This window comes from Phyllobates terribilis, unplaced genomic scaffold, assembly GCF_046119375.1.
Source record: "Phyllobates terribilis strain yellow unplaced genomic scaffold, ASM4611937v1 Scaffold_13__5_contigs__length_258822181, whole genome shotgun sequence".
NCBI lineage: Eukaryota > Metazoa > Chordata > Amphibia > Anura > Dendrobatidae > Phyllobates > Phyllobates terribilis.
The window spans coordinates 252,784,754-252,808,665 of record NW_027362773.1 but is presented as its reverse complement, the minus strand read 5'-3'; the positions used below and the strand labels follow the sequence as shown (position 1 = coordinate 252,808,665).

At 43.8% G+C, this 23,912-nt stretch overlaps 1 protein-coding gene across 1 annotated transcript in view; it reads left to right on the top strand.

The window, feature by feature from the left end:
• The window catches only part of SLC6A2 (solute carrier family 6 member 2), a 287,250-nt gene that overhangs the window by 184,169 nt on the left and 79,169 nt on the right, over positions 1-23,912 (top strand). The window contains exon 8 of the mRNA XM_073657955.1: positions 21,523-21,647. Coding sequence (XP_073514056.1) covers positions 21,523-21,647 — 125 coding nt within the window. The remainder of the gene's footprint in view (positions 1-21,522; positions 21,648-23,912) is intronic.

Here is a 23,912-nt window from a genome sequence, read left to right as displayed (position 1 = left end):
ATCCACCAACCTTCTCCAGATTACGGCTGGAAGCTAGGCGATAATTAGTAGATCATGGAGGTCCAACTGCTAAGACCTGAACTTATCCCATGTGTTTGAGCGTATGCACTGCCCTTCCATTCAATCCCTACAAGAATGGCGGAGATAGTTGTGTACAGTACTATGCTGTCTCTGGAAGTCGCATAGAGATTGAGTTGGGGCTCAGTGGTTGGATCCCAACTGATTCAGTAGTCATCACCTATTCTGTTGATTGATAATAACTTGTTAAAAACTTTTTACCAAAGTTAATTTATAAAGTCAAGGTTATGTGAGACCACCATAGAATGGAAGCAAGAAGAGATCTGTCAGCAAAACCAGAATAATTGGCTTTTAAAGGGTTTTCCACTAAAATGATGTTGATGGTGACTTATTCTCTGGATAGGTCATCAATATCAGGTAAGCTGGGGGTCTGACACCAGGCACCTTCAAACAAAGTATGGCGCTGAGCACCACCGTTAAGTGACGACTGCTGAGTGGTACAGCTCAGCTAAATTTCTGAAAACATGCAGAACAACTAACAAGACATCGCCCAGTGGGATAACAACCTGTGTTAGCTAAACATATCTAATAGTTATTCCCATTTTCGTCACTGCATAGAGACAGATATTCCAAAATCAAACATTCCCATCTCAACTATGAATGGCTAAATTGGAAATACCGCTTTAATCCAGCATATAACATGACATTTCCCACTGAAAGCAACCCCTTATACCGTAAAGCACACAAAATAGCTTTTAGTCAACGCAAAAAAATCATGGGAACATGTCCGTGTTTTCTCAACACCTTGGATGAAAATCACCCATACAAGTCAATGGATCCATGAAAATCACGTACAGCACACGGGTGGCAAAGTCTATTATCTGTGTGCTCTCCGTGATTAACATTGCAATGAATAGCAGAAGCTTTGTAATTTATTTATTTATCCATATGTGAAAAACACTGATGAAACACTGATGGCAAAAAACTGACAACTGACCAAACACTCATGAACCTCAGATCCAAAACACTGATGACATTCGTACCATTTTTTTGCCTATGTGAACAAATATGGAAGTCTGAATGAGGCATTTCTACGACGTGTGTCATACGTTTTTTTCACGGATCCCACACGTACCCATTATAACCAATGAGGCTGCTCACATGTCCATGTATTTATGCTGCGTCTGATGTAGGAAAGCCAGGTAGGCTAGGGTTAAATCCTAGCACTACCGTTTCTTATTAGGAGCACCTGGATAGCTATGACTAGAGCCAGGCCCCATGTTGAGTGAGTCAGCTGGGGGATGCTGACCAGAGTGGATTTATGTTGGAGCTTGAGAGAGAAAAGCCAGATTGTCTCTGAGAGGAGACTATACAGGCAATGTGCACCAAACTGCAAGTATCAGTGGTTGTAATGAACAATAACCATTTTGTGTGACCAAACTGGGACTAGCTCTCTGAGTCAACAGTGAAGGTGAGCACCTTGAGCCTAAAGCAGGACTTGAATTGCTGTCTGGGTGAAACCCTGTTATTGCTTTGTCTTCATTAGAAAAAGGCTGTGATTTTAGTTATTACGTGTGTGCTGGAGAAAGGCTGTTTTCATTTAAAGAGCTGTGCAAGTTTATGGAGTTCAATAAACCTCACACTGCTTAGACACAAGAATCCGGTGCCTGTGTGAGCTCTAGTGCCTACCTGATAGAGTGAATCCCTACACCGTGCAAAACTCACGGAGACACGTCCATTTTTTCTGGCAGCATGGATGACAAGGGCCAATACAAGTCTATGGGTCCTTGCAAAACACGTACAGCACATGGATGGCATCTGTGTACCATCCAAGTGGTGTCCGTGTTTAACAATGCCAAGTAAAGGAGAAGCTTTGTCATTTTTTTAAATTCTTTATCCATACCAGAAAAACACTCATGTTAGGCTACATTCACACTTATGTGTTGACATTCCGCTTGTCTGTTCTAATTTAAGGGACAAACAAACAAAATAATGTAAAAAACGGATCCATTACATAAGTGATGCAAATGGAGACAAAAGGACCCCATTGTTATTCTGGGGTACATCTCGGTTCTTTTATGTCAGCTTTTAGGCAAAGAAACGTTCTGCTTTTTTCTACTGAAGGCTTTGATACTGGAGGAACACCAAACTCAGAAAATGTACAAAATTTTCTTCCCGAGACTTCCCGAGTCTGGTTGTTTTTTAAAGACTCTGCCAATATATCCCAACAACACCTTGCACCTTAATCTCTTCCTATTTTTGATCCTCTTATGTGTCATATTAGAATAAAATCTGAGAAATACATAAATAAAGCTAAAGAAATAAAAACATGAATAAATAAATCTTCTCTGTGTGTCTCAGGAGCTCAGCCATGTCCACCTTCTACTCCTTACTGTCCTGTGTCTGGCTGTAGACAACTGGCTGCAGCAGAAACCTCCAGGTAGGACACTGATGGATAAGACCCACCCTCCACACCCTTGTCTAAGGAGAAGGCTTCAACCAGTCACCAGTCCAAGATATAACTGATCAGAAAGAGATTAACCCTTTATTCTTAGTGGGATTTCCACAAGATTGACCTTTCAGGATCATGCAGAAAATACTAGGGATTAATAAGCAGTGAGGACCACTAATGGTCACATAAATTTAAATGCTCATTTTTGTATTTTGTGTTCCTATTTATTTGTTTGCAATCAACGATCTGGAAAATCACACAAACAGGCAACTACTGTTGGCTAAGAGGATGCGAGATCTGGCTTCATACACAGAAACCATCTGTAGATCAAATGCATTTGAAGTTCAGTCGTACTCTAAAATTCTAATATGCAAAAGTTTGTCCACTTAATTTCTCATCTAGTACTTATTTCCATGGATTCTCTCCTTGTGTTTCAGCCCCCTGGGGGTATCCTGTTGCCTTTTAGTCTTTGGTCTGTTTGGATACTTCAAATTCCATCTAGGAATTAGAAAAATGGACTCAACATTTTTAATACACGTTGAAAACCATTAAATCAGTTGTTCAAAGCGCAGCGTCTAATTAGTCTGGAAGCTCAAAAGTTTGGAGCTATCCCTGGACAATGTCTTCATAATTTAAGAACACACTGTATATCCCTTCTCAAGCTCTAAGTCAAAGACTTGGCTAAGTCTTAGAAGAGGGCAGAAGAATTAGATGTTAATGACTTTGTCATGCTCGGAACATAGGTTTTATTGTAAAATTCCTTATTCATAGCTCCCGAGTGGCTCTGAAATGCTTGTTGAAGTTGGACTTTTGTAGCTCTGTTGCTCAATTTCTTTACGTTTCGAGAGAGTTTTGCACATTGCACTTTAGTTTTAGGTGAAATTTTATCCTATCAATCATGGTGGTAATAGTAAAGGGAATAATATGTGAAAGGCGTAAAAGAAAACATCCAGGGGAAACTTCTGTACTCTAAAAAAAAAAATGGACTCCATTCTCCTGAAATCTTATAGTGGTACCAAAGTGAATGATTAGTACTTACCCAAGCCAGTTCTTGAGTTGTGTGCCACTACTCCTCTCTCTAAGGGCGACATATTCTCAACAGCATTTTTGGTCCGAGTGCTATCCGGCAAAAATTCTGATAGTATTTGGACCAATGTTGTTCAATGAGGCAGCACACATTTACAATTTTTCCCTTGGTTCTAGTGATCCAAGGAAAAAATCACAGTATGGATGATTTACCACCAAGGATCGGATGGCAGTTGGCCATTCAAATCTATGAGTCCGTGAAAAAAATCAGACCATCCAATGTCATCCGAGTGTGGTTAGATTTTCACGGAGAAGGTGGAGAATTTTTTTTTCTCTCTATCTCCAAGAATATAGGATCCCACTTTGATCAAACTCTGATCAGAGTCTGATTAGCATGATTGGACTGATTTTCTCAGATGGAGAGAAAACTGTCGAGTGAACCCAGCCTATCATGGAGACTGTATGATGGACCATAATGCAGATGAGCATTTCCAGATTGATGGAGGCAAACAGAACGGCATCGCAAGTTGCACGTGGCCCATGAAGACACAGGATGTGCACCCCTATTTTTGACTCATGCCACAAACGTCAAGGAGCTAAAGGCTAGTATACTGAAAAATCTGAAGGGGAAAGAGAGTATGCTTCACAAGGAACATCTGAGCTCTGAACTAGGAAGTGCACAAGCAAAAGAGACATACAGTAACTAAACAACGTGGGGCAAGTTTAATCTCTCCAACTGCACTGATACACTTTTTTACATTTTTCTTGATTAATGATAAAGGTGCACATGTCCTTTTATCTCAAAAATGATATCTAATTTTATCAGTTAGGACGAGCATCTGAAACTGGCTTTTGACGTTTCCTTTGATAACCTCATGAAGTATCATGAGGTCTGCACACCATTTGGAGCGTGCACGTTAGAACTTTGTGATCTGCTTCTCTTTCCGCTTCAGGACATGTCTTTTATTAAAATGAAGCTTCTCCATTGCATGTCATAGAAAATGTAGTCAATAGGATTTGAGTCAACGCCATCTGGTGATACTCAGGTACAAAAATGTTAGTCTGGTTGCTTGAGGGATATATTGGATGTAAAACATTGTATTTCCAGAACCTGATTAGGTTTTATGCATCGTTTCTGGTTTGAAGACCATATTTTATTGCCTGCAGCCTGAACTTAATCTTTAAGCTTTTCAGCTTTTTCTTTATGAGTTCCATAAACCTGTTTGACTGTTGATCATTTGCAGTATTGTAGCCATCATACAGCACCATCAGTACTTCAAAGATTTTTTTCTCATTGCACTGCCTCCGGTACTACAAGTCCATCAACATTCACTTTGGGCTTTTTTATGGTCTAGTTTTCCCCAGTTTCACAAATTGATGGCTCTCATGTCATTATGTGCACCCATCATTTTGCTGTATTACCAATGCACAGTTCAAATAGAAAATTCATCTACTATCTCTACAAACACTAGCAATTTATGGGTACTTGTCAGGGGGGTTTCTAGTATACAAAAAGATCTGCATAGAATCAGAATGATAAAAGTGCTTAAGAAAGCTGTTGGCGCCATTCACAGCTCTAATAATATTATCACACTTATAAAAATTCAGCCACAAAGTGCTTAAATAAGCATTAGAATGCAAAATAATAATACTGCAATACAGTGTAAAATATTATAGTGACAGTAATATAGCTACACAATATCCAAATATCATATTACAGTGATTGCATAATCCAGTGAATGGCAGCTTTATTAATGACATTAGAACTTTCAAGATTGGAGCTTACGTGTATGAAAACTAGTGTTGAGCCACCCCCGTAGTGTTCGAGTTCGGTTCGGTTCGTCGAACACCCGTGTGTTCACCGAACTGTTCGTCGAACTGTTCGTCGAACACCTTCGAACACCGTTAAAACCAATGGCAGGCAAACAAAAACACATAGAAACACATAGAAAACACCTTCAAAGGTGTCCAAAAGCTGACAAACTGCTCAGAAGACATAACTAACACATGGAAAAGTGGCAAGTACATATAGTCATGCGAAAATAAAAGAGGTGGAGGAGTAAAAGGAGGGGGAGACACAGATATAGGCATGTCATGCCCTTCTAAAATCCAAAAAGTGAGAAGCCGACACTGCCAGTCCGTTCCTGCCCGTGCCACCTCCGTGTCGCCGGGTTTGTGCCAGAGCCGCGGTGGACCCTGACGGCCAGCCCCCCTCTCCTAATACTGGTGCCTGTCCGCTGGTGGGTCAAGCCCCCCGCGGTGGGGGGGAGTAACATCTGCAGAAGAAAGACCATCTTCCAGTCAAACTAACATGTCGACTTCTTTTCGTGGACAATGTGATATGATCCCTTTGTTACGGACACGCCCATCGCTACAAATTCCAGATGAGGCACAAAAACAGCAGGTGCTTCAGCGGATATCAAGTGCTCCTTCAAGTGGGCTCTCCTCCACCTCAACTTCAACATCACAAATACTCCAGTCCTCAGAGGTGTCACCCCAATCGCACTTGCTTCCTCACAGCTCCCAAGTCTCCAGCTGCCCGTCTGAGTATGGGGTAACACAGATGGTTGAGTCTGCACAGCTGTTTACTCATACTATAGCCTGGGAAATGGAGGTCTGCTCCAGAGCTTCTGTTAATCCAGACGAGGAAATGATCTGCACTGATGCCCAGAATCTTTATAAGTCGGATCCAGGACCAGATGAAGAAGGTTCTGAGCATAATGTAGACCCTCATTCCCAAACTGGAACTCCTGTTGGTGGAGACAATGATGAAGACGATGATGAGACTCAAATACCTGATTGGAGCGACAACTTGACTTTTCGGTCAGGGCAGGAAGAGTTTGGCTTTGAGGACGACGGGTGTGATAACACACAGGGTGATGATGACAAGGTTGGAGATCCCACTTACTGTCAACCCACAGTCAGCCAGTCGATGAGGTCATCCGGGCCTTTGCCTGGCCTTTGGGATGTCGCGGTGGTCGGCTCCCTGGCCCGTACCCTGGGGTCACTCTTTAAAAGGGTGGATAATTGTTAATTTTATAAGAGTTTGTGACACCACCTGTGGTATCTGGTGAGAAGCACCAGCGCTGCAGCAGTCCACTGAGGCCCGTGATAAGGCAGCTCGATGGTATAGCTCCCCACAGGTGGAGCTAGGTCTCAGGGCAGCGTATGCAGGGGAAATGCAGGACAGGCGAGACCCAGCTGGGTCAGAGCAAGAACGGAAACGGACACGGTAGTCACTTCAGTACCTTTTACTGGAGGAAATTCAGGCACATCCTGGAGCACTGTAGGGTGAAGGGTGCATATCAGGATCCTCCCCAATGAGCGGGTGTAGGGCCTCCTGTTTCTTGCCTCTGCGCAGTAAGTTTCTGACCTGCCTGGAGCTAGGCCTAACTTTGTCTCTGTCCTGCGCTGGCTGACCTTGTGGTAGGGCCTTCTCTTGAAGTTCACGCTCCCAGTATGCGGGGCCTAAGCGTCTCCTGGCTCTGTTACGTATCAGCACCTTAGCGATCCTGGGACTTGTAGTTCTCCAGGGATTCTGGTTATGCCTTACTGGGTCATAGAGATCCCGGTAAGCTCGGATCCGGTGTCCGGTAAATGCTTCGGGGTGAGCTGGTTAAGCTCCTCTGCCCCTTATGTACTAACTCGCCACTCGCCTTCGGCCTACTCGGGCCCTCAATAGGCTATACACACTAATGGCAGCTTGCCGCGCTTCACCGATCTTATGACGCCGGCACACCTTAAGCTCTATCTGGGCTCCCTGAATCTAGCTAGCAGGAGCCTCGTGCTCCACTGCTGAACTATTAACTGAGTTCTCTAGACTAGACTGAGCTCCACTGCAGACTGACCTCTCTTAGGCTTCTCTACTGCAGGAACTCTTCAGAGGAACTGAACTGCCTAGCTCCACCTTCCCTATTTATATCCCTAACGGGCTCCCTCTGCTGGTCTGAGGTGGAAGGTGGAGATGTGTGAATGTTTATGGGGGCCTCTTGTGGAGGATTCCATCAATACACTCTTCTAGGATCTGTGATACCAAGCGCAGCAGGGCGTCACAGATGCTATTGATGACGAGGTTAGGTTGCGCCTTCCTGGACAGAGACGGAGTACTGGAAGCACGTCAACAACTGCATCCTCAACCACAACTCCGCCTCTGACCACAAGTCGTAGTGGCTCTTCAGGTCGCATGGGCTCTAAGCCTTGCATAGCCTGGGCATTTATTCAGATCGATAAGGATGACCCAACTCGTGTTATCTGTAATATTTGTCACCAAAAGCTAAGTAGAGGCCAAAAAATCCATAGTTTGAGTACTTCATGCATGTACCGTCACATGGATATGAAGCATAAGTTGCAGTGGGAATCTCACTGTGCTACAATGCGGCCTAGCAGGCTGGGCCAACCACCGTCTGCCCCATCTTGTGCATCCGCGGCCTCTTCATCCTCTGTGACTGGGGCGACAGCAGTCACACATGTTTTTGGACGCAGACCTGCCACCTCTTTACCTGCAACAGCCAGTGTGATTGGCAGGTCGTCAGTTCATTGGGAAGTGGAAACACCTGCTGGTGTTGAGAGCTCTCTGACATCGAGAGCACCACCTTTGGATCAAGGCAACCTAACATGTCCGCCTGCATCTTCCTCACAGACCGGCAGTTTGCCAGGGACAGCCTACTCAACCCCGTCAAAACACAACAGCCAGCCCTGGGTCCCTCAGATGTGGACAAGTAAAAGACCATTTCCTCCTAGCCATGAGAAAGCTAAGAGGTTGAATTTCACCATCTGCAAGCTGTTGGCTACAGAAATGCTGCCTTTCCGCCTGGAGGACACAGTGGATTTTTGAGACCTTATGTCCGTCGCAGTGCCCCAGTACCAGATGCCCAGTCGGCACTACTTCTCAAAGAAAGGTGTGCCTGCGCTCCACCAGCATGTCGCACACAACATCACCGCTTCTTTGAGAAACTCTGTGTGTGACAGGGTGCATTTCACCACAGACACTTGGACGAGTAGGCATGGACAGGGGCGTTACATGTCGCTGACAGGGCACTGGGTAACTATGGTGACAGCAGGACAAGGGGCTGCTGTCCAAGTCTTGCCGTCCCCGCGAGTTGTACGTCAATCCTCTTTATCTAGAAGTTCCTCCACTGCTTCTGCCTCCTCAACCTCCTCTCGGTCCTCCACCTGCACCCAAAGCCTGTCTGGTAATGCCACCTGCTTTCTAACTGCGCACCTCCTTACTATGCTGGCAGCAGGGCTCAACGGCATCAGTGTTTACTTTGAAATGTCTGGGAAATGTGAGTCACACAGCTGAGGACTTGTGGTCAGCTCTGGAGACCCAGTTTCATGAATGGTTGTCTCCACTGGACCTGCAACCAGGGAAGGCCGTGTGCGACAATGCTGCAAACCTGGGTGCGGCCCTTCGCCGGGGCAATGTTACACACGTGCCTTGTATGGCTCACGTGTTGAACCTGGTTGTCCATAAATTTTTAGCCCACTATCCCGGACTAGATGGCCTTCTGCAGAGGGCACGGTCGCTGTGTGCTCACTTCCGCCGTTCGCATCCCGCAGCTCAACGACTTACATCTCTACAGAAGTCGTTGGGCCTGCCAGTTCACCGGCTGAAATGCGATGTGCCGACACGGTGGAATTCAACTCTGCACATGTTGCAGCGACTGTGGCAGCACCGACAAGCCCTGGTGCAATAGTTTCTGACGTATAGCCTGGGCCAACGAGATCCAGAGGTGGGGCAAATCACACAGCAGGAGTGGTCTCAGATCAGGGACCTATGAAGTTGACGCGCCCCCTGGGCCGTGGGGTACCCGGAGCCGGGCCGGTAGACGCTGGGGGTTGTAGTCACTGTGGCGGTGACCCGGTCCGTGACCCAGGGCGGTCAATCCAACGGTAATTTGTATATATGGATTTTATAATGTCCGACTACGCCACCTGTGGAGTGCGGCCAAAGGGGCCGCCGCTGCGAAACAGTCCTCTGAAGCTGGTGGTTTTGCTGCAATGGTATTATTACTCACCACAGGAAGAGTGTAGCTTCAGGGCAGTGTGGGTGGATGATGGTGGTTGTAGTGCAGGGAGTCAGTAATGAACACAGAGTCCGTGTGATGCAGTCCCAAGATCTTTACTCACAGTTGTTGCAGTCCAGATTACAGGTACCAGAGCTATCTCACCCGTCGTGCTGTGCGTACTCAGTGAGGGGCTCAGTCCACCCCCAGATAGCTCCGGAGTACTTAGCAGGACCCCCTTCTGTGTGTCCTTTCTCTGGCCTTCTCCCTGCACCTCACACCCAGTGACACTTCTATCCGGTATCCTCGGGCCTTGGCGGGCGACTTGTGTTCCGTCCCCTGGGTCCTATGTGGCTACCTTCTTAGTGAGACTGGTGTGGACTTTTGCCTGCAGTACATGAAATGCTGCAGCCTCCGGTTTCTAGTTGAGCCTTGCTGTTTCTCCTCTAGTTGAGGGACCGGTTCCCCTTAACTGGCCTGACCCCTCTACCTCCTGGTAGCAGCGGGAGTACAGGTGGCCTTCTGCACGGCCCGTAGCCCTAGGGTCCCTTCGGTTCCTGGAGCCTTCCTGCTCCCACTCCTCTCTTCTCTCCTTCAGTCCTGGGCCTCCCAGGCTAGGCCCGCCTCCGGAGCAGAGCTCATGCCGAGCCTCTGCTCCTGTCACTTTTCCTCCTCTGACTGGCTTGCTCTTTCTAAGATGGCTTCCTATTTATACTCTCCCTGTCATGTGCTCCCCTAAGCTGCTCCCCTAAGCACCCACTACATAGGATCCTCCCACCAGCTAGGGACCTGGGACTGTGCTCTCCCTTAGGAGCAATCTCGCCCTAACCCCACTGCGGGTATGTGTTGGATGCAGGTGTTAGGGTCCCGAGCCATACGCCTTCCTTACCTGAGGGTGAGATGCCACACCTCTGGGTGAGATGCAGTAACTCTGTGGTGACTGCACCCTCAGGGGCGCCACACACCTTTCTGCACAGTTTTGAAATGGCGACGAAGATGTTTAGTGCTGACGACGATGCCATTATCAGCATAACTATTCCGGTGATTTACATGCTGGAGCACACATTAAACAGAATTCAGAGTCAGGTGGTCGGACAAGAGGAGGTGGAGGAAGTAGAGGAGGAGTCGTATGCGGAAGGGATAACATCTCCAAGGTCCAGACGGTTGGCAGCACCAAGGAGGCAGGCATGGGAGGGTGGGGGAGAGGGATTAAACAGGGCGCATGGTAGCAGCCAAACTGTTGAGGAAGGTGCAGGAGCCGAGGAAGAAGTGGAGGATGAACTGGCAATGGGCATGGAAGACTCATCAGATGAGGGAGACCTTGATCACATTTCTGTTGTGCGAGGTTGGGGGGAGAGGGCAGAGGAAAGAAGCATGATTCTTACCTCGCTACCAACACAACAAGGACTTGGTCCTCCTGGATGCGCAAGACACATGAGTGCCTTCTTGCTGCACTACCTGCAACATGACCCTCAGATTGCAGAATTCGAAGTAATCTCGACTACTGGGTTGCCACACTCTTAGATCCCCGGTACAAAAGTAAATTTGCCGAAATAGTTCCTGCCATAAAAAGGGATTGACGCATGCAGGAGTATCTGCAGACGTTGTTGCAGAATCTTACATGTGCTTTTCCACAAAACACCAGTGGTGCACGAAGTGAATCTCACAGTTCTAACTTGCCAACCGCGGGACTGTCGAGTCTTCATCACTCAAACCGTAACAGTAACACAGTATCTGCTGGTAACAGCAATTTTGTGAAATCGTTTCACCACTTTTTTAGACCATCCTTTGCAAGGCCACAGGAGACAAGAAGTCTGACACATAGTCAATGCCTAGAGAGGATGGTGCAGGAGTATCTCCAAGTGAACATCGAAGCCATGACTGTGTCACTGGACCCTTGCTCATTTTGGTATTCCAATCTGGAAAAATGGCCGGAGCTCGCCACTCACGCCTTGGAGATCTTGTCATGCCCTGCAGCCAGTGTTCTCTCTGAACGTGTGTTCAGCGCTGCTGATGGTGTGCTGACAGATAAGCGCACGCGGCTATCCACTGAGAATGTAGACAGACTCACGTTCATAAAGATGAACAAATCATGGATTCGCAAGGACTTTTCTAATCCTGTGTTATCCTTGGGAGGCTAAAAGCTTGAGGATTTGGTAATATCACCTCATCAACCGTTTTAAGCAACTGTGGGGCAATTGATGCCACTTAACCCTAGAACGCATGACCATAAAAATCTACACTTTCATATACCTGGGGCCTTTTAGGCCGTGTGCAAATAACATTGAATAACTCAAACTCAAATGACAAACAACTATATACATGAAGAATACCTAGAGTTTCAAAATTCTAACTAAAGTAATCTTGCAGAAAATAGAAAACAATTAACAGGGCGGGACTGCGAGGCCCCAGGTATGCGTTCTAGGGTTAAGTGGTGTCTGTGCCACAATTTTGGGAAAAAATGGAAACTCTTTTTGGAGTCCCCTTGCTGTGTCTTACGTGACGTTGGCATCGTCAATTCCAGGTGGGTTGGGTCGCTCCCCCCCCCCCCTTTTAACTGTAAAAAACTACATACACTATGGCTTGGGGTAACACAGATGATTGAGTCTGAAGAGCTGTTTACTCAGAGGTCTGCTCCAAATCTTCAGTGTCTGCTAGTCAGCGTAGAATTTTTAACTGCATCTAGCCTAGGCAATACTTTGGGCGTAGTAGCCCAGCTGCGAAGCAAGCTGCACCGCCTGTGTATCTAATAAGAATTTTTAAATGCATCTAGCCTAGGCAGACTGTGGGGACCCCCAACCAAACCCAGACGCTCAGCCCCCCTACCGCCCCCCTTTCCTTGACAATACAATAATGTAACTCTTACAACTGGATGGGTGAGGATCGGTCACAGCTTTATTAACTCTTTATACTCATTCCATTAGAAAGACATTTTATTTCTAAAATAATTCAGCTTGTTGCAGCATGCCCTGGGTCTCCACTCTGGCAACTTGGCCAACAAGTGTAACTCTCCAACATGTCCTTTCTATTTCCAGGCCACGGAGGATCCTGCGTACTCGTATGCAGGACTCTGACCCCCACCCATCACTCTTAACGCTTGTTCCACTCCGTCCTGGAGTCCTGACAGGAATATGTCCAGTCCAGTATCCATTAAGTGAACACTGTCGGGCCGTATGAGGCCTGCTTTATCTCCTTCCAGTTGTCGGTGTCGTACCACTACACCGCCTCTGTCTCTTCTAAATTTTGCCATCCGAATATTTATTACCCGCCTTGTCCGTTCGATGGCCGTGATGTCTCGCGCACCTTGCCATACCGCTATCGGCACAATCTCTGACCATACTATAGCTAGTTTTGTGAAAAATTCTCTGAAGCGCTCAGTGTCTAGTTTCATTATTGCCATTAGTTATGCGCTCTTGTGATGACCTAGGTTGTTTCCCCCGGCCTGTATAACTAAGATGACCAGACATCTTGCCTCTCTCCCTACCTTGATTACCTCCATTAGTACCTGTGGCCATAGCAGGCCTCTAATACCTCTCCAGTTGAAATATGTGTTATGAAACTCTAATTTCCTCCCGCCTGGGCGGACTTTCGCCCTTTAATCTGCCCAATATATATACGAGTGGCCTATCACCCACACTGTTGGCTTAGCGTCACCTGTAAAAGAAACAAACCACGTTAGGATAACAAGTCCGGTCTTATGTATCTTGCCAAACACGTGGATCACCATCTCTCTATCCTCTGAACTTCCGTTTCTGACAGTCCTGCTCTTGCTGCTTCTGTGGCCGCGCCTACGCGGAATGAGTGTGTCCCGTAATCTTTGGGGTGGTTCCCTGCCGATGTTATGCATTTATTAAATATAGCTTGGAACTGGTATCTTGATAATGGCGTCCCATCAATGTGTGATAGGAACAAATTACTTTGTGATCTGATGGTTAGATATGGTTTTACTATTGTTACCCGGCTCAGTGTACCGTTTGTGGGTTGTAGAAGTACCCAAGTGCCCCTGCCCGCTGGAACCATTTTCGATTTGTGTATGCGTAGACGTATTGCATTATTGCCTATGACTACGTCCTGGTGTAATAAGCCTCCACTGGTGCTAATTTTGGATTGAGGGACTAATTCGCTTATGCATAGCGCCCCGAAGAAGGCGATCACAAATGCAGTAGACAGTAGTGTTGCTTCAAATTGTGAGCGTCATGTTAATGGTGTTAGGGATATGATGTGAGAAATCAGTTTTAGTGACACGGGACGGGACGTCTACACTCCTGACTTGGCTGACCCCTTTTCCACCCTTTTATGGATTGTCTGATGATGAATCTTTGTCACATCTCCCCAATTCAGTAGTTGGAAGTGAAATGCTACTCCGGTCAGACACCGCTGCGCTGACGCCCCTGATATGCCCCTCATCATTAGCTGGTGGAGAAATTCTATGGTGACTTGTGATCTGGCTTGTTCACATTGGTCAACCCGTCTGCCTGCTACTAGTCGTGTCCACTCTTCCCATGCCTTACCGTATGCTTGCCACGTCGACGGGGCAACTGACGCTCTGATTAATGGCATCAACTATTCGCCACTAGATCCCATAGGGAAGGTGGGCAACTGTTGTCCCGATGGGTGGGCATTGTGGAAGAGCTCTGTGAAAATCTGCCAATTGAATTGTTATAAAGCGTTAGCAGCAGCTTTAGACCCCTCAGCATAGTGGCTAGCGCGGACCCATACATTGTGTTTTAGGCACAGGAATGCTAGCCTGGGTAGTAGGCCTAGCACTGGGAGAGACGATGATGCCATCTTATTAATGCAGTGCGCTAAGCTGGTGTTTTTTGTTATGAAGCATATATTTTTGTAAGCCAGGAGCGTGCCCCATATTTCTATTGCTACCACTATTGGAAAGAAAAATTATTTTCAGGGCTAGATGCAGCGAAAAATTATTATTAATTGAAAAGCTGGTGGAGCTTGGTATAGATGGCCTAATACAATGAGACCCACACACTGCTAGAAGGCCAAATATTTTTTCAGAGTTAGATGCAGAAAAAAATTATATTTAGTTTGCAACCTGATGGAGGTCAGTATAGATGGACTAATAGAACAAGTCCCACACACTGCTAGAAGGCCAAATATTTTTTCAGAGGTAGATGCAGACAAAAAATTATTTTGAATTTGCAACCTGATGGAGGTCAGTATAGATGACTAATAGAACAAGTCCCACACACTGCTAGAAGGCCAAATATTTTTTCAGTGCTAGATGCAGAAAAAAATTATATTCAGTTTGCAACCTTATGGAGGTCAGTATAGATGGACTAATAGAACAAGTCCCACACACAGCTAGAAGCCCAAATATTTTTTCAGAGGTAGATGCAGAAAAAAATTATATTCAGTTTGCAACCTGATGGAGGTCTGTATAGATGGATTAATAGAACAAGTCCCACACACAGCTAGAAGCCCAATATTTTTTCAGAGGTAGATGCAGAAAAAAATATATTCAGTTTGCAACCTGATGGAGGTCTGTATAGATGGATTAATAGAACAAGTCCCACACACAGCTAGAAGCCCAATATTTTTTCAGAGGTAGATGCAGAAAAAAATATATTCAGTTTGCAACCTGATGGAGGTCTGTATAGATGGATTAATAGAACAAGTCCCACACACAGCTAGAAGCCCAATATTTTTTCAGAGGTAGATGCAGAAAAAAATATATTCAGTTTGCAACCTGATGGAGGTCAGTATAGATGGACTAATAGAACAAGTCCCACACACTGCTAGAAGGCCAAACATTTTTTCAGAGCTAGATGCAGAAAAATATTATATTCAATTTGCAACCTGATGGAGGTCAGTATAGATGGACTAATAGAACAAGTCCCACACACAGCTAGAAGGCCAAATATTTTTTCAGAGGTAGATGCAGAAAAAAATTATATTCAGTTTGCAACCTTATGGAGGTCAGTATAGATGGACTAATAGAACAAGTCCCACACACAGCTAGAAGCCCAAATATTTTTTCAGAGGTAGATGCAGAAAAAAATTATATTCAGTTTGCAACCTGATGGAAGTCTGTATAGATGGATTAATAGAACAAGTCCCACACACAGCTAGAAGCCCAATATTTTTTCAGAGGTAGATGCAGAAAAAAATATATTCAGTTTGCAACCTGATGGAGGTCTGTATAGATGGATTAATAGAACAAGTCCCACACACAGCTAGAAGCCCAATATTTTTTCAGAGGTAGATGCAGAAAAAAATATATTCAGTTTGCAACCTGATGGAGGTCAGTATAGATGGACTAATAGAACAAGTCCCACACACTGCTAGAAGGCCAAACATTTTTTCAGAGCTAGATGCAGAAAAATATTATATTCAATTTGCAACCTGATGGAGGTCAGTATAGATGGACTAATAGAACAAGTCCCACACACAGCTAGAAGGCCAAATATTTTTTCAGAGGTAGATGCAGAAAAAAATTATATTCAGTTTGCAACCTTATGGAGGTCAGTATAGATGGACTAATAGAACAAGTCCCACACACAGCTAGAAGCCCAAATATTTTTTCAGAGGTAGATGCAGAAAAAAATTATATTCAGTTTGCAACCTGATGGAGGTCAGTATAGATGGACTAATAGAACAAGTCCCACACACTGCTAGAAGGCCAAACATTTTTTCAGAGCTAGATGCAGAAAAATATTATATTCAATTTGCAACCTGATGGAGGTCAGTATAAATGGACTAATAGAACAAGTCCCACACACAGCTAGAAGGCCAAATATTTTTTCAGAGGTAGATGCAGAAAAAAATTATATTCAGTTTGCAACCTTATGGAGGTCAGTACAGATGGACTAATAGAACAAGTCCCACACACAGCTAGAAGCCCAAATATTTTTTCAGAGGTAGATGCAGAAAAAAATTATATTCAGTTTGCAACCTGATGGAGGTCTGTATAGATGGATTAATAGAACAAGTCCCACACACAGCTAGAAGCCCAATATTTTTTCAGAGGTAGATGCAGAAAAAAATATATTCAGTTTGCAACCTGATGGAGGTCTGTATAGATGGATTAATAGAACAAGTCCCACACACAGCTAGAAGCCCAATATTTTTTCAGAGGTAGATGCAGAAAAAAATATATTCAGTTTGCAACCTGATGGAGGTCTGTATAGATGGATTAATAGAACAAGTCCCACACACAGCTAGAAGCCCAATATTTTTTCAGAGCTAGATGCAGAAAAAAATATATTCAGTTTGCAACCTGATGGAGGTCAGTATAGATGGACTAATACAACAAGTCCCACACACAGCTAGAAGCCCAATATTTTTTCAGAGGTAGATGCAGAAAAAAATATATTCAGTTTGCAACCTGATGGAGGTCTGTATAGATGGATTAATAGAACAAGTCCCACACACAGCTAGAAGCCCAATATTTTTTCAGAGGTAGATGCAGAAAAAAATATATTCAGTTTGCAACCTGATGGAGGTTTGTATAGATGGATTAATAGAACAAGTCCCACACACAGCTAGAAGCCCAATATTTTTTCAGAGGTAGATGCAGAAAAAAATATATTCAGTTTGCAACCTTATGGAGGTCAGTATAGATGGACTAATAGAACAAGTCCCACACACAGCTAGAAGCCCAAATATTTTTTCAGAGGTAGATGCAGACAAAAAATTATTTTGAATTTGCAACCTGATGGAGGTCAGTATAGATGACTAATAGAACAAGTCCCACACACTGCTAGAAGGCCAAATATTTTTTCAGTGCTAGATGCAGAAAAAAAATTATATTCAGTTTGCAACCTTATGGAGGTCAGTATAGATGGACTAATAGAACAAGTCCCACACACAGCTAGAAGCCCAATATTTTTTCAGAGGTAGATGCAGAAAAAAATATATTCAGTTTGCAACCTGATGGAGGTCTGTATAGATGGATTAATAGAACAAGTCCCACACACAGCTAGAAGCCCAATATTTTTTCAGAGGTAGATGCAGAAAAAAATATGTTCAGTTTGCAACCTGATGGAGGTCAGTATAGATGGACTAATACAACAAGTCCCACACACAGCTAGAAGCCCAATATTTTTTCAGAGGTAGATGCAGAAAAAAATATATTCAGTTGGCAACCTGATGGAGGTCTGTATAGATGGATTAATAGAACAAGTCCCACACACAGCTAGAAGCCCAATATTTTTTCAGAGGTAGATGCAGAAAAAAATATATTCAGTTTGCAACCTGATTCAGGTCTGTATAGATGGATTAATAGAACAAGTCCCACACACAGCTAGAAGCCCAATATTTTTTCAGAGGTAGATGTAGAAAAAAATATATTCAGTTTGCAACCTGATGGAGGTCTGTATAGATGGATTAATAGAACAAGTCCCACACACAGCTAGATGCCCAATATTTTTTCAGAGGTAGATGCAGAAAAAAATATATTCAGTTGGCAACCTGATGGAGGTCTGTATAGATGGATTAATAGAACAAGTCCCACACACAGCTAGAAGCCCAATATTTTTTCAGAGGTAGATGCAGAAAAAATATATTCATTTTGCAACCTGATGGAGGTCTGTATAGATGGATTAATAGAACAAGTCCCACACACAGCTAGAAGCCCAATATTTTTTCAGAGCTAGATGCAGAAAAAAATTATATTCAATTTGCAACCTGATGGAGGTCAGTATAGATGGACTAATAGAATGATCCTATGCCCAAAAGATTTTACTTCACTAGGTGCAGTAAAAAAATTGGTATTCTATACACAGGTGGTATATCTTGCAACACAGATAGGCTACTCCACTGACTAACACACTCTGCAATAGGCCAAAAAGGATTAGCTTTGCTAGATTCAGCCAAATGCTGTGAAAAAAACTTGCACAGCACTGGCACAGACCTGCCTGGCAAAAACTGATAGGAACTGATGTAACCTAGTCCTGAAAAGAACTCCAATTACAATTAGTCTTTACTCCCACAATCTATCTATTTAAGAGCACAGACCTGCCTGATAAAAGTCGTAGGAAATGCTGTAACCTAGTCCTTAAAAGGACTGCAATCATAACTATTCCCTACTCCCAAGCTATCTGTAGATTTGTGCGAAAATTGGCTTGAAATTAACAAGGTATAGCGCACACAGCAACAGCGGTGCCGTCTAACACGCAGCTGCAGCAGTGAGAAAATGGTGGCGACGGGGAAAATGGCTTGGTCTTATAGGGCAAGGACATGTGACATACACTGCCAATGACACATGCCCTTGCTTGTGTGAAAAAAAGCACTTCGCTCCGTGTGTGCGCTGCTGATAGGCTGACAGATTGCACCTCCCCACTGCAAATGCGGGAAAGAGAAAAAAAAATGGAGATCTTCATTGTTCCTGCAGAGATCCATCCCCTGCCCCTCCCCCCACCCCGCTGTACACTCAAACTGCGTATTAACATTAATTTTCATCATTACTGAGAAAAAATCCAGTTATGATTTTGGTGCACGAACAGTTATCGAACATAACCTCGAACAGCCGAATTTTTCTCAAATTGTTCGTGTTCGCCGAACGGCCCAAAACAGCTCGAATTTGAGATTGGCGAACAGTTCGAGTAGAACAACGCTCATTTCTAATGAAAACTAGACACAAACACGCAATTCATTACTTAATTTGCGTCTGTTTTTTGTGTAGTTTTTGGTGTTTTTTGCCTGTTTTTCATTTGCACTTAATTCTTCTTTAAATTCGCACCTTTTTAAAAAATCTATTTTACATGTGTTGTTTTTTATTTTTGCCATTGTGGGGAAAGTTTTTTTTTCCAGATGTTTTCAACTTTTTAAAAAGTCGCAAATGTACTTTCTATGTATGCACGAAACTTTGATGAAAATTTTGAGTAATTTTGCAAAACATGTTACTTTTTAAGCTAAAAACGGGTCAAAGACAAAAATAAAGAGCTTTTTTAATTTTACATAAAATTCATGAAGCAAATTTGCCATTTTAAAGAATTTTGCGCAAAAAAAGTCAACGAGTACCACTAGAGAAAGAAATAAAAGTATCCTACAAACCCTCATGTACAACCCCTGGCAAAAATTATGGAATCACCGGGCTCGGAGAATGTTCATTCAGTTGTTTAATATTGTTGAAAAAAAGCAGATCACAGACATGGCACAAAACTAAAGTCATTTCAAATGGCAACTTTAGGGCTTTAAGAAACACTAAAAGAAATCAAGATTAAAAATGTGGTACTCAGTAAGGGTCATTTTTTTCAGACCAAGCAGAGGGAAAAAATTATGGAATCACCCTGTAAATTTTCATTTCCAAAACTAACACCTACATCAAATTAGATCTGCTCGTTAGTCTGCATCTAAAAAGGAGTAATCACACCTTGAAGAGCTGTTGCACCAAGTGGGCTAACATGAATCATGGCTCCAACACCAGAGATGTCGAATTGAAACAAAGGAGAGGATTATCAAACTCTTAAAAGAAGGTAAATCATCACGCAATGTTGCAAAAGATGTTGGTTGTTCAGTCAGCTGTGTCTAAAATCTGGACCAAATACAAACAACATGGGAAGGTTGTTAAAGGCAAACATACTGGTAGACCAAGGAAGACATCAAAGCGTCAAGACCGGAAACTTAAAGCAATATGTCTCCAAAATAGGATATTCACAACAAAACAAATGAGGAATGAATCGGAGGAAACTGGAGTCAATGTCTGTGACCAAACTGTAAGAAATCGCTTAAAGGAAATGGGATTTACATACAGAAAAGCTAAACATAAGCCATCATTAACACCTAAACAGAAAAAAACAAGGTTACAATGGGCTAAGGAAAACCAATCGTGGACTGTGGATGACTGGTTGAAAGTCATATTCAGTGATGAATCGCAAATCTGCATTGTGCAAGGTGATGATGCTGGAACTTTTGTTTGATGCCGTTCCAATGATATTTATAAAGATGACTGCATGAAGAGAACATGCAAATTTCGACAGTCATTGATGATATGGGGCTGCATGTCAGGTAAAGGCACTGGGGAGATGGCTGTCATTACATCTTCAATAAATACCCAAGTTTACATTGGTATTTTGGACAGTTTTCTTATCCCATCAATTGAAAGGATGTTTGGGAATGATGACATCATTTTTCAAGATGATAATGCATCCTGCCATAGAGCAAAAACTGTGAAAACATTCCTTGAAAGAAGACACATAAGGTCAATGTCATGGCCTGCAAATAGTCCGAATCTCAGTCCAATTGAAAATCTTTGGTGGAAGTTGAAGAAAATGGTTCATGACAAGGCTCCAACCTGCAAAGCTGATCTGGCAACAGCAATCAGAGAAAGTTGGAGCCAGATTGATGAAGAGTACTGTTTGTCACTCATTAAGTCCATGCCTCAGAGACTACAAGCTGTTATTAAAGCCAGAGGTGGTGCAACAAAATATTAGTGATGTGTTGGAGTGTACTTTTGTGTGTTTGTTTTTCATAATTCCATAATTTTTTCCTCAGAATTCAGTGATTCCATAATTCTTTCCCTCTGCTTGGTCTGAAAAAAAAATACCCTTACTGAGTACCACATTTTTTATCTTGATTTCTTTTAGTTTTTCTTAAAGCCCTAAAGTTGCCATTTGAAATGATTTTAGTTTTGTGCCATGTCTGTGATCTGCTTTTTTTCAACAATATTAAACAACTGAATGAACATCCTCCGAGCCCGGTGATTCCATAATTTTTGCCAGGGGTTGTATATCATTGTACCGTGTTAGCCAGTAGATAGAAAAATATTAAGATTTGAGAGTCCTCAGTGGTTGATACCTTTTAATGGCAAATTGAAAAGATGGTAACAAATTTCAAGCTTTCGAGACTACTCAGGCCTCTTCATCTGGCCTGATGAAGAGACTTGAGTAGTCTCGAAAGCTTGCAATTTTTTTTCCATCTTTTCAGTTAGCCATTAAAAGGTATCAAGCACTGAGGACTCTCAAATCTTAATATTTTTCTTTACAAATCCTCAAAAATGATGAATCTGGTGCAAAGTGTTTTGGCCCAGCATTTACATCTGTCTTATAATTCTTATTATAGGGATGCTCTACTCACAAGCACGGTGAACTGTGTGACGAGCTTCATTTCTGGGTTTGCTATTTTCTCCATACTGGGTTATATGGCTCAAAAACACAACGTGAAAGTTGAAGATGTTGCTACAGAAGGTGAGTAATTTATTTCTCTGTTATAATGTCACAGTAGATAGAAACCTTGAAGAGACATTTTGGCCCCAATTTGTCAAGACTGGCGATTTTCTGGTCTTGATGAGGAGGTGTGTTGGAATCAGATGCTCCTGATTCAATAAGAGGTGCACTTGTCCGGGTTTGCTAGGTGCTTATGTCAGCCCTGCATCAATACCCCCAACTCTCTTAAAGGGAATCTGTCAGGTCCCCCATGCCCTCCAACCCAGCAGCATTCACATATGTATTACTTACTAAATCCCCTGCCTAACCAGCCCTGTATAATGTTATTCACTTAAATTAATGTTTAAAAAAAGTATCTATAAGCTCTGTTTTTCTTAAGCTAATTAGGCCTTTGACTAGTCGATGAGGCATTAGTTTCCCCAGACTAGTCGGCCTTCTTTGCATGTTATCACACCCTTGTGGGAGTGATAACATGATTTTCAATAGCCGGCATCATCGCCAGCTCCCTGCAGATCTCACGTATGTGAGCGGCTCTATTCGACAGCGTCATTGAGCCTCTGAAGTCGGGTGTACGCTTCCCGGCTTCAGAGGTGCACTGCGCATGACTGGAAGTTCAGAAGAAGGCTCACATACTTCTTCTGCACCTCATGATTCCTCCACTGTAACACAGTGTTCTTCAAGGTTCCTCATCTACCACAGACTGCACCCTATTGTTGCTTCTCTCTCACAGACTGCTCCTCTTGGTTATTCCTCTCTCACAGACTGCTCCTCATGGTTATTCCTCTATCACAGATTGCTCCTCATGGTTATTCCTCTATCACAGATTGTTCCTCATGGTTCCTTCTCTCTCTCACAGACTGCTCCTCATGGTTCCTTCCCTCTCTCACAGACAGCTCCTCATGGTTATTCCTCTCTCACAGACTGCTCCTCATGGTTATTCCTCTCTCACAGACTGCTCCTCATGGTTATTCCTCTCTCACAGACTGCTCCTCATGGTTATTCCTCTATCACAGATTGCTCCTCATGGTTATTCCTCTATCACAGATTGCTCCTCATGGTTCCTTCTCTCTCTCACAGACTGCTCCTCATGGTTCCTCCTCTCTCTCATAGATTGCTCCTCATGGTTATTCCTCTCTCACAGACTGTTCCTCATGGTTATTCCTCTATCACAGACTGCTCCTCATGGTTCCTCCTCTCTCTCTCAGACTGCTCCTCGTGGTTCCTCCTCTCTCACACAGACTGCTCCTTGTGGTTCCTCCTCTCTTTTACAGACTGCTCCACCTGGTTCGTCCACTTTCTTTCAGACTGCTCCTCATGGTTATTCCTCTCTCTCATAGACTGCTCCTCATGGTTATTCCTCTCTCACAGACTGCTCCTCATGGTTATTCCTCTATCACAGACTGCTCCTCATGGTTATTCCTCTCTCACAGACTGCTCCTCATGGTTATTCCTCTCTCACAGACTGCTCCTCATGGTTATTCCTCTCTCTCATAGACTGCTCCTCATGGTTATTCCTCTCTCACAGACTGCTCCTCATGGTTATTTCTCTATCACAGACTGCTCCTCATGGTTATTCCTCTCTCACAGATTGTTCCTCATGGTTATTCCTCTCTCACAGACTGCTCCTCATGGTTATTCCTCTCTCACAGACTGCTCCTCATGGTTATTCCTCTATCACAGACTGCTCCTCATGGTTATTCCTCTCTCACAGACTGCTCCTCATGGTTATTCCTCTATCACAGACTGCTCCTCATGGTTATTCCTCTCTCACAGACTGCTCCTCATGGTTATTCCTCTATCACAGACTGCTCCTCATGGTTCCTCCTCTCTCTCTCAGACTGCTCCTCGTGGTTCCTCCTCTCTCCACAGACTGCTCCTTGTGGTTCCTCCTCTCTTTTACAGACTGCTCCACCTGGTTCGTCCTCTTTCTTTCAGACTGCTCCTCATGGTTCTTACTCTCTCACAGATTGCATCTCATGATTCATCCTCTCTCACAGATTGCTCTCCTCCTGTTTTACTGACTGCTTCTTTTGGGTCCTCTTCTCTCACAGACTGCTTATCATAGTTCTTCCTCTCTCACGACTGCTACTCATGATTCCTCCTCTCTCAGACAGCTTTTTATGCATCTGGCTCACAGTTCATAATTTCTCGTACATAGATTGTCCCTCACAGACTGTTTCACTAGCCCCCATCTTTATCAAGGACAGCTTCCATGGTTCCCCCTCTAAAAAGACAACTTAAAATTAAACTAGAAGCCAAATTTATTACAGTGACTTATTCTGAATG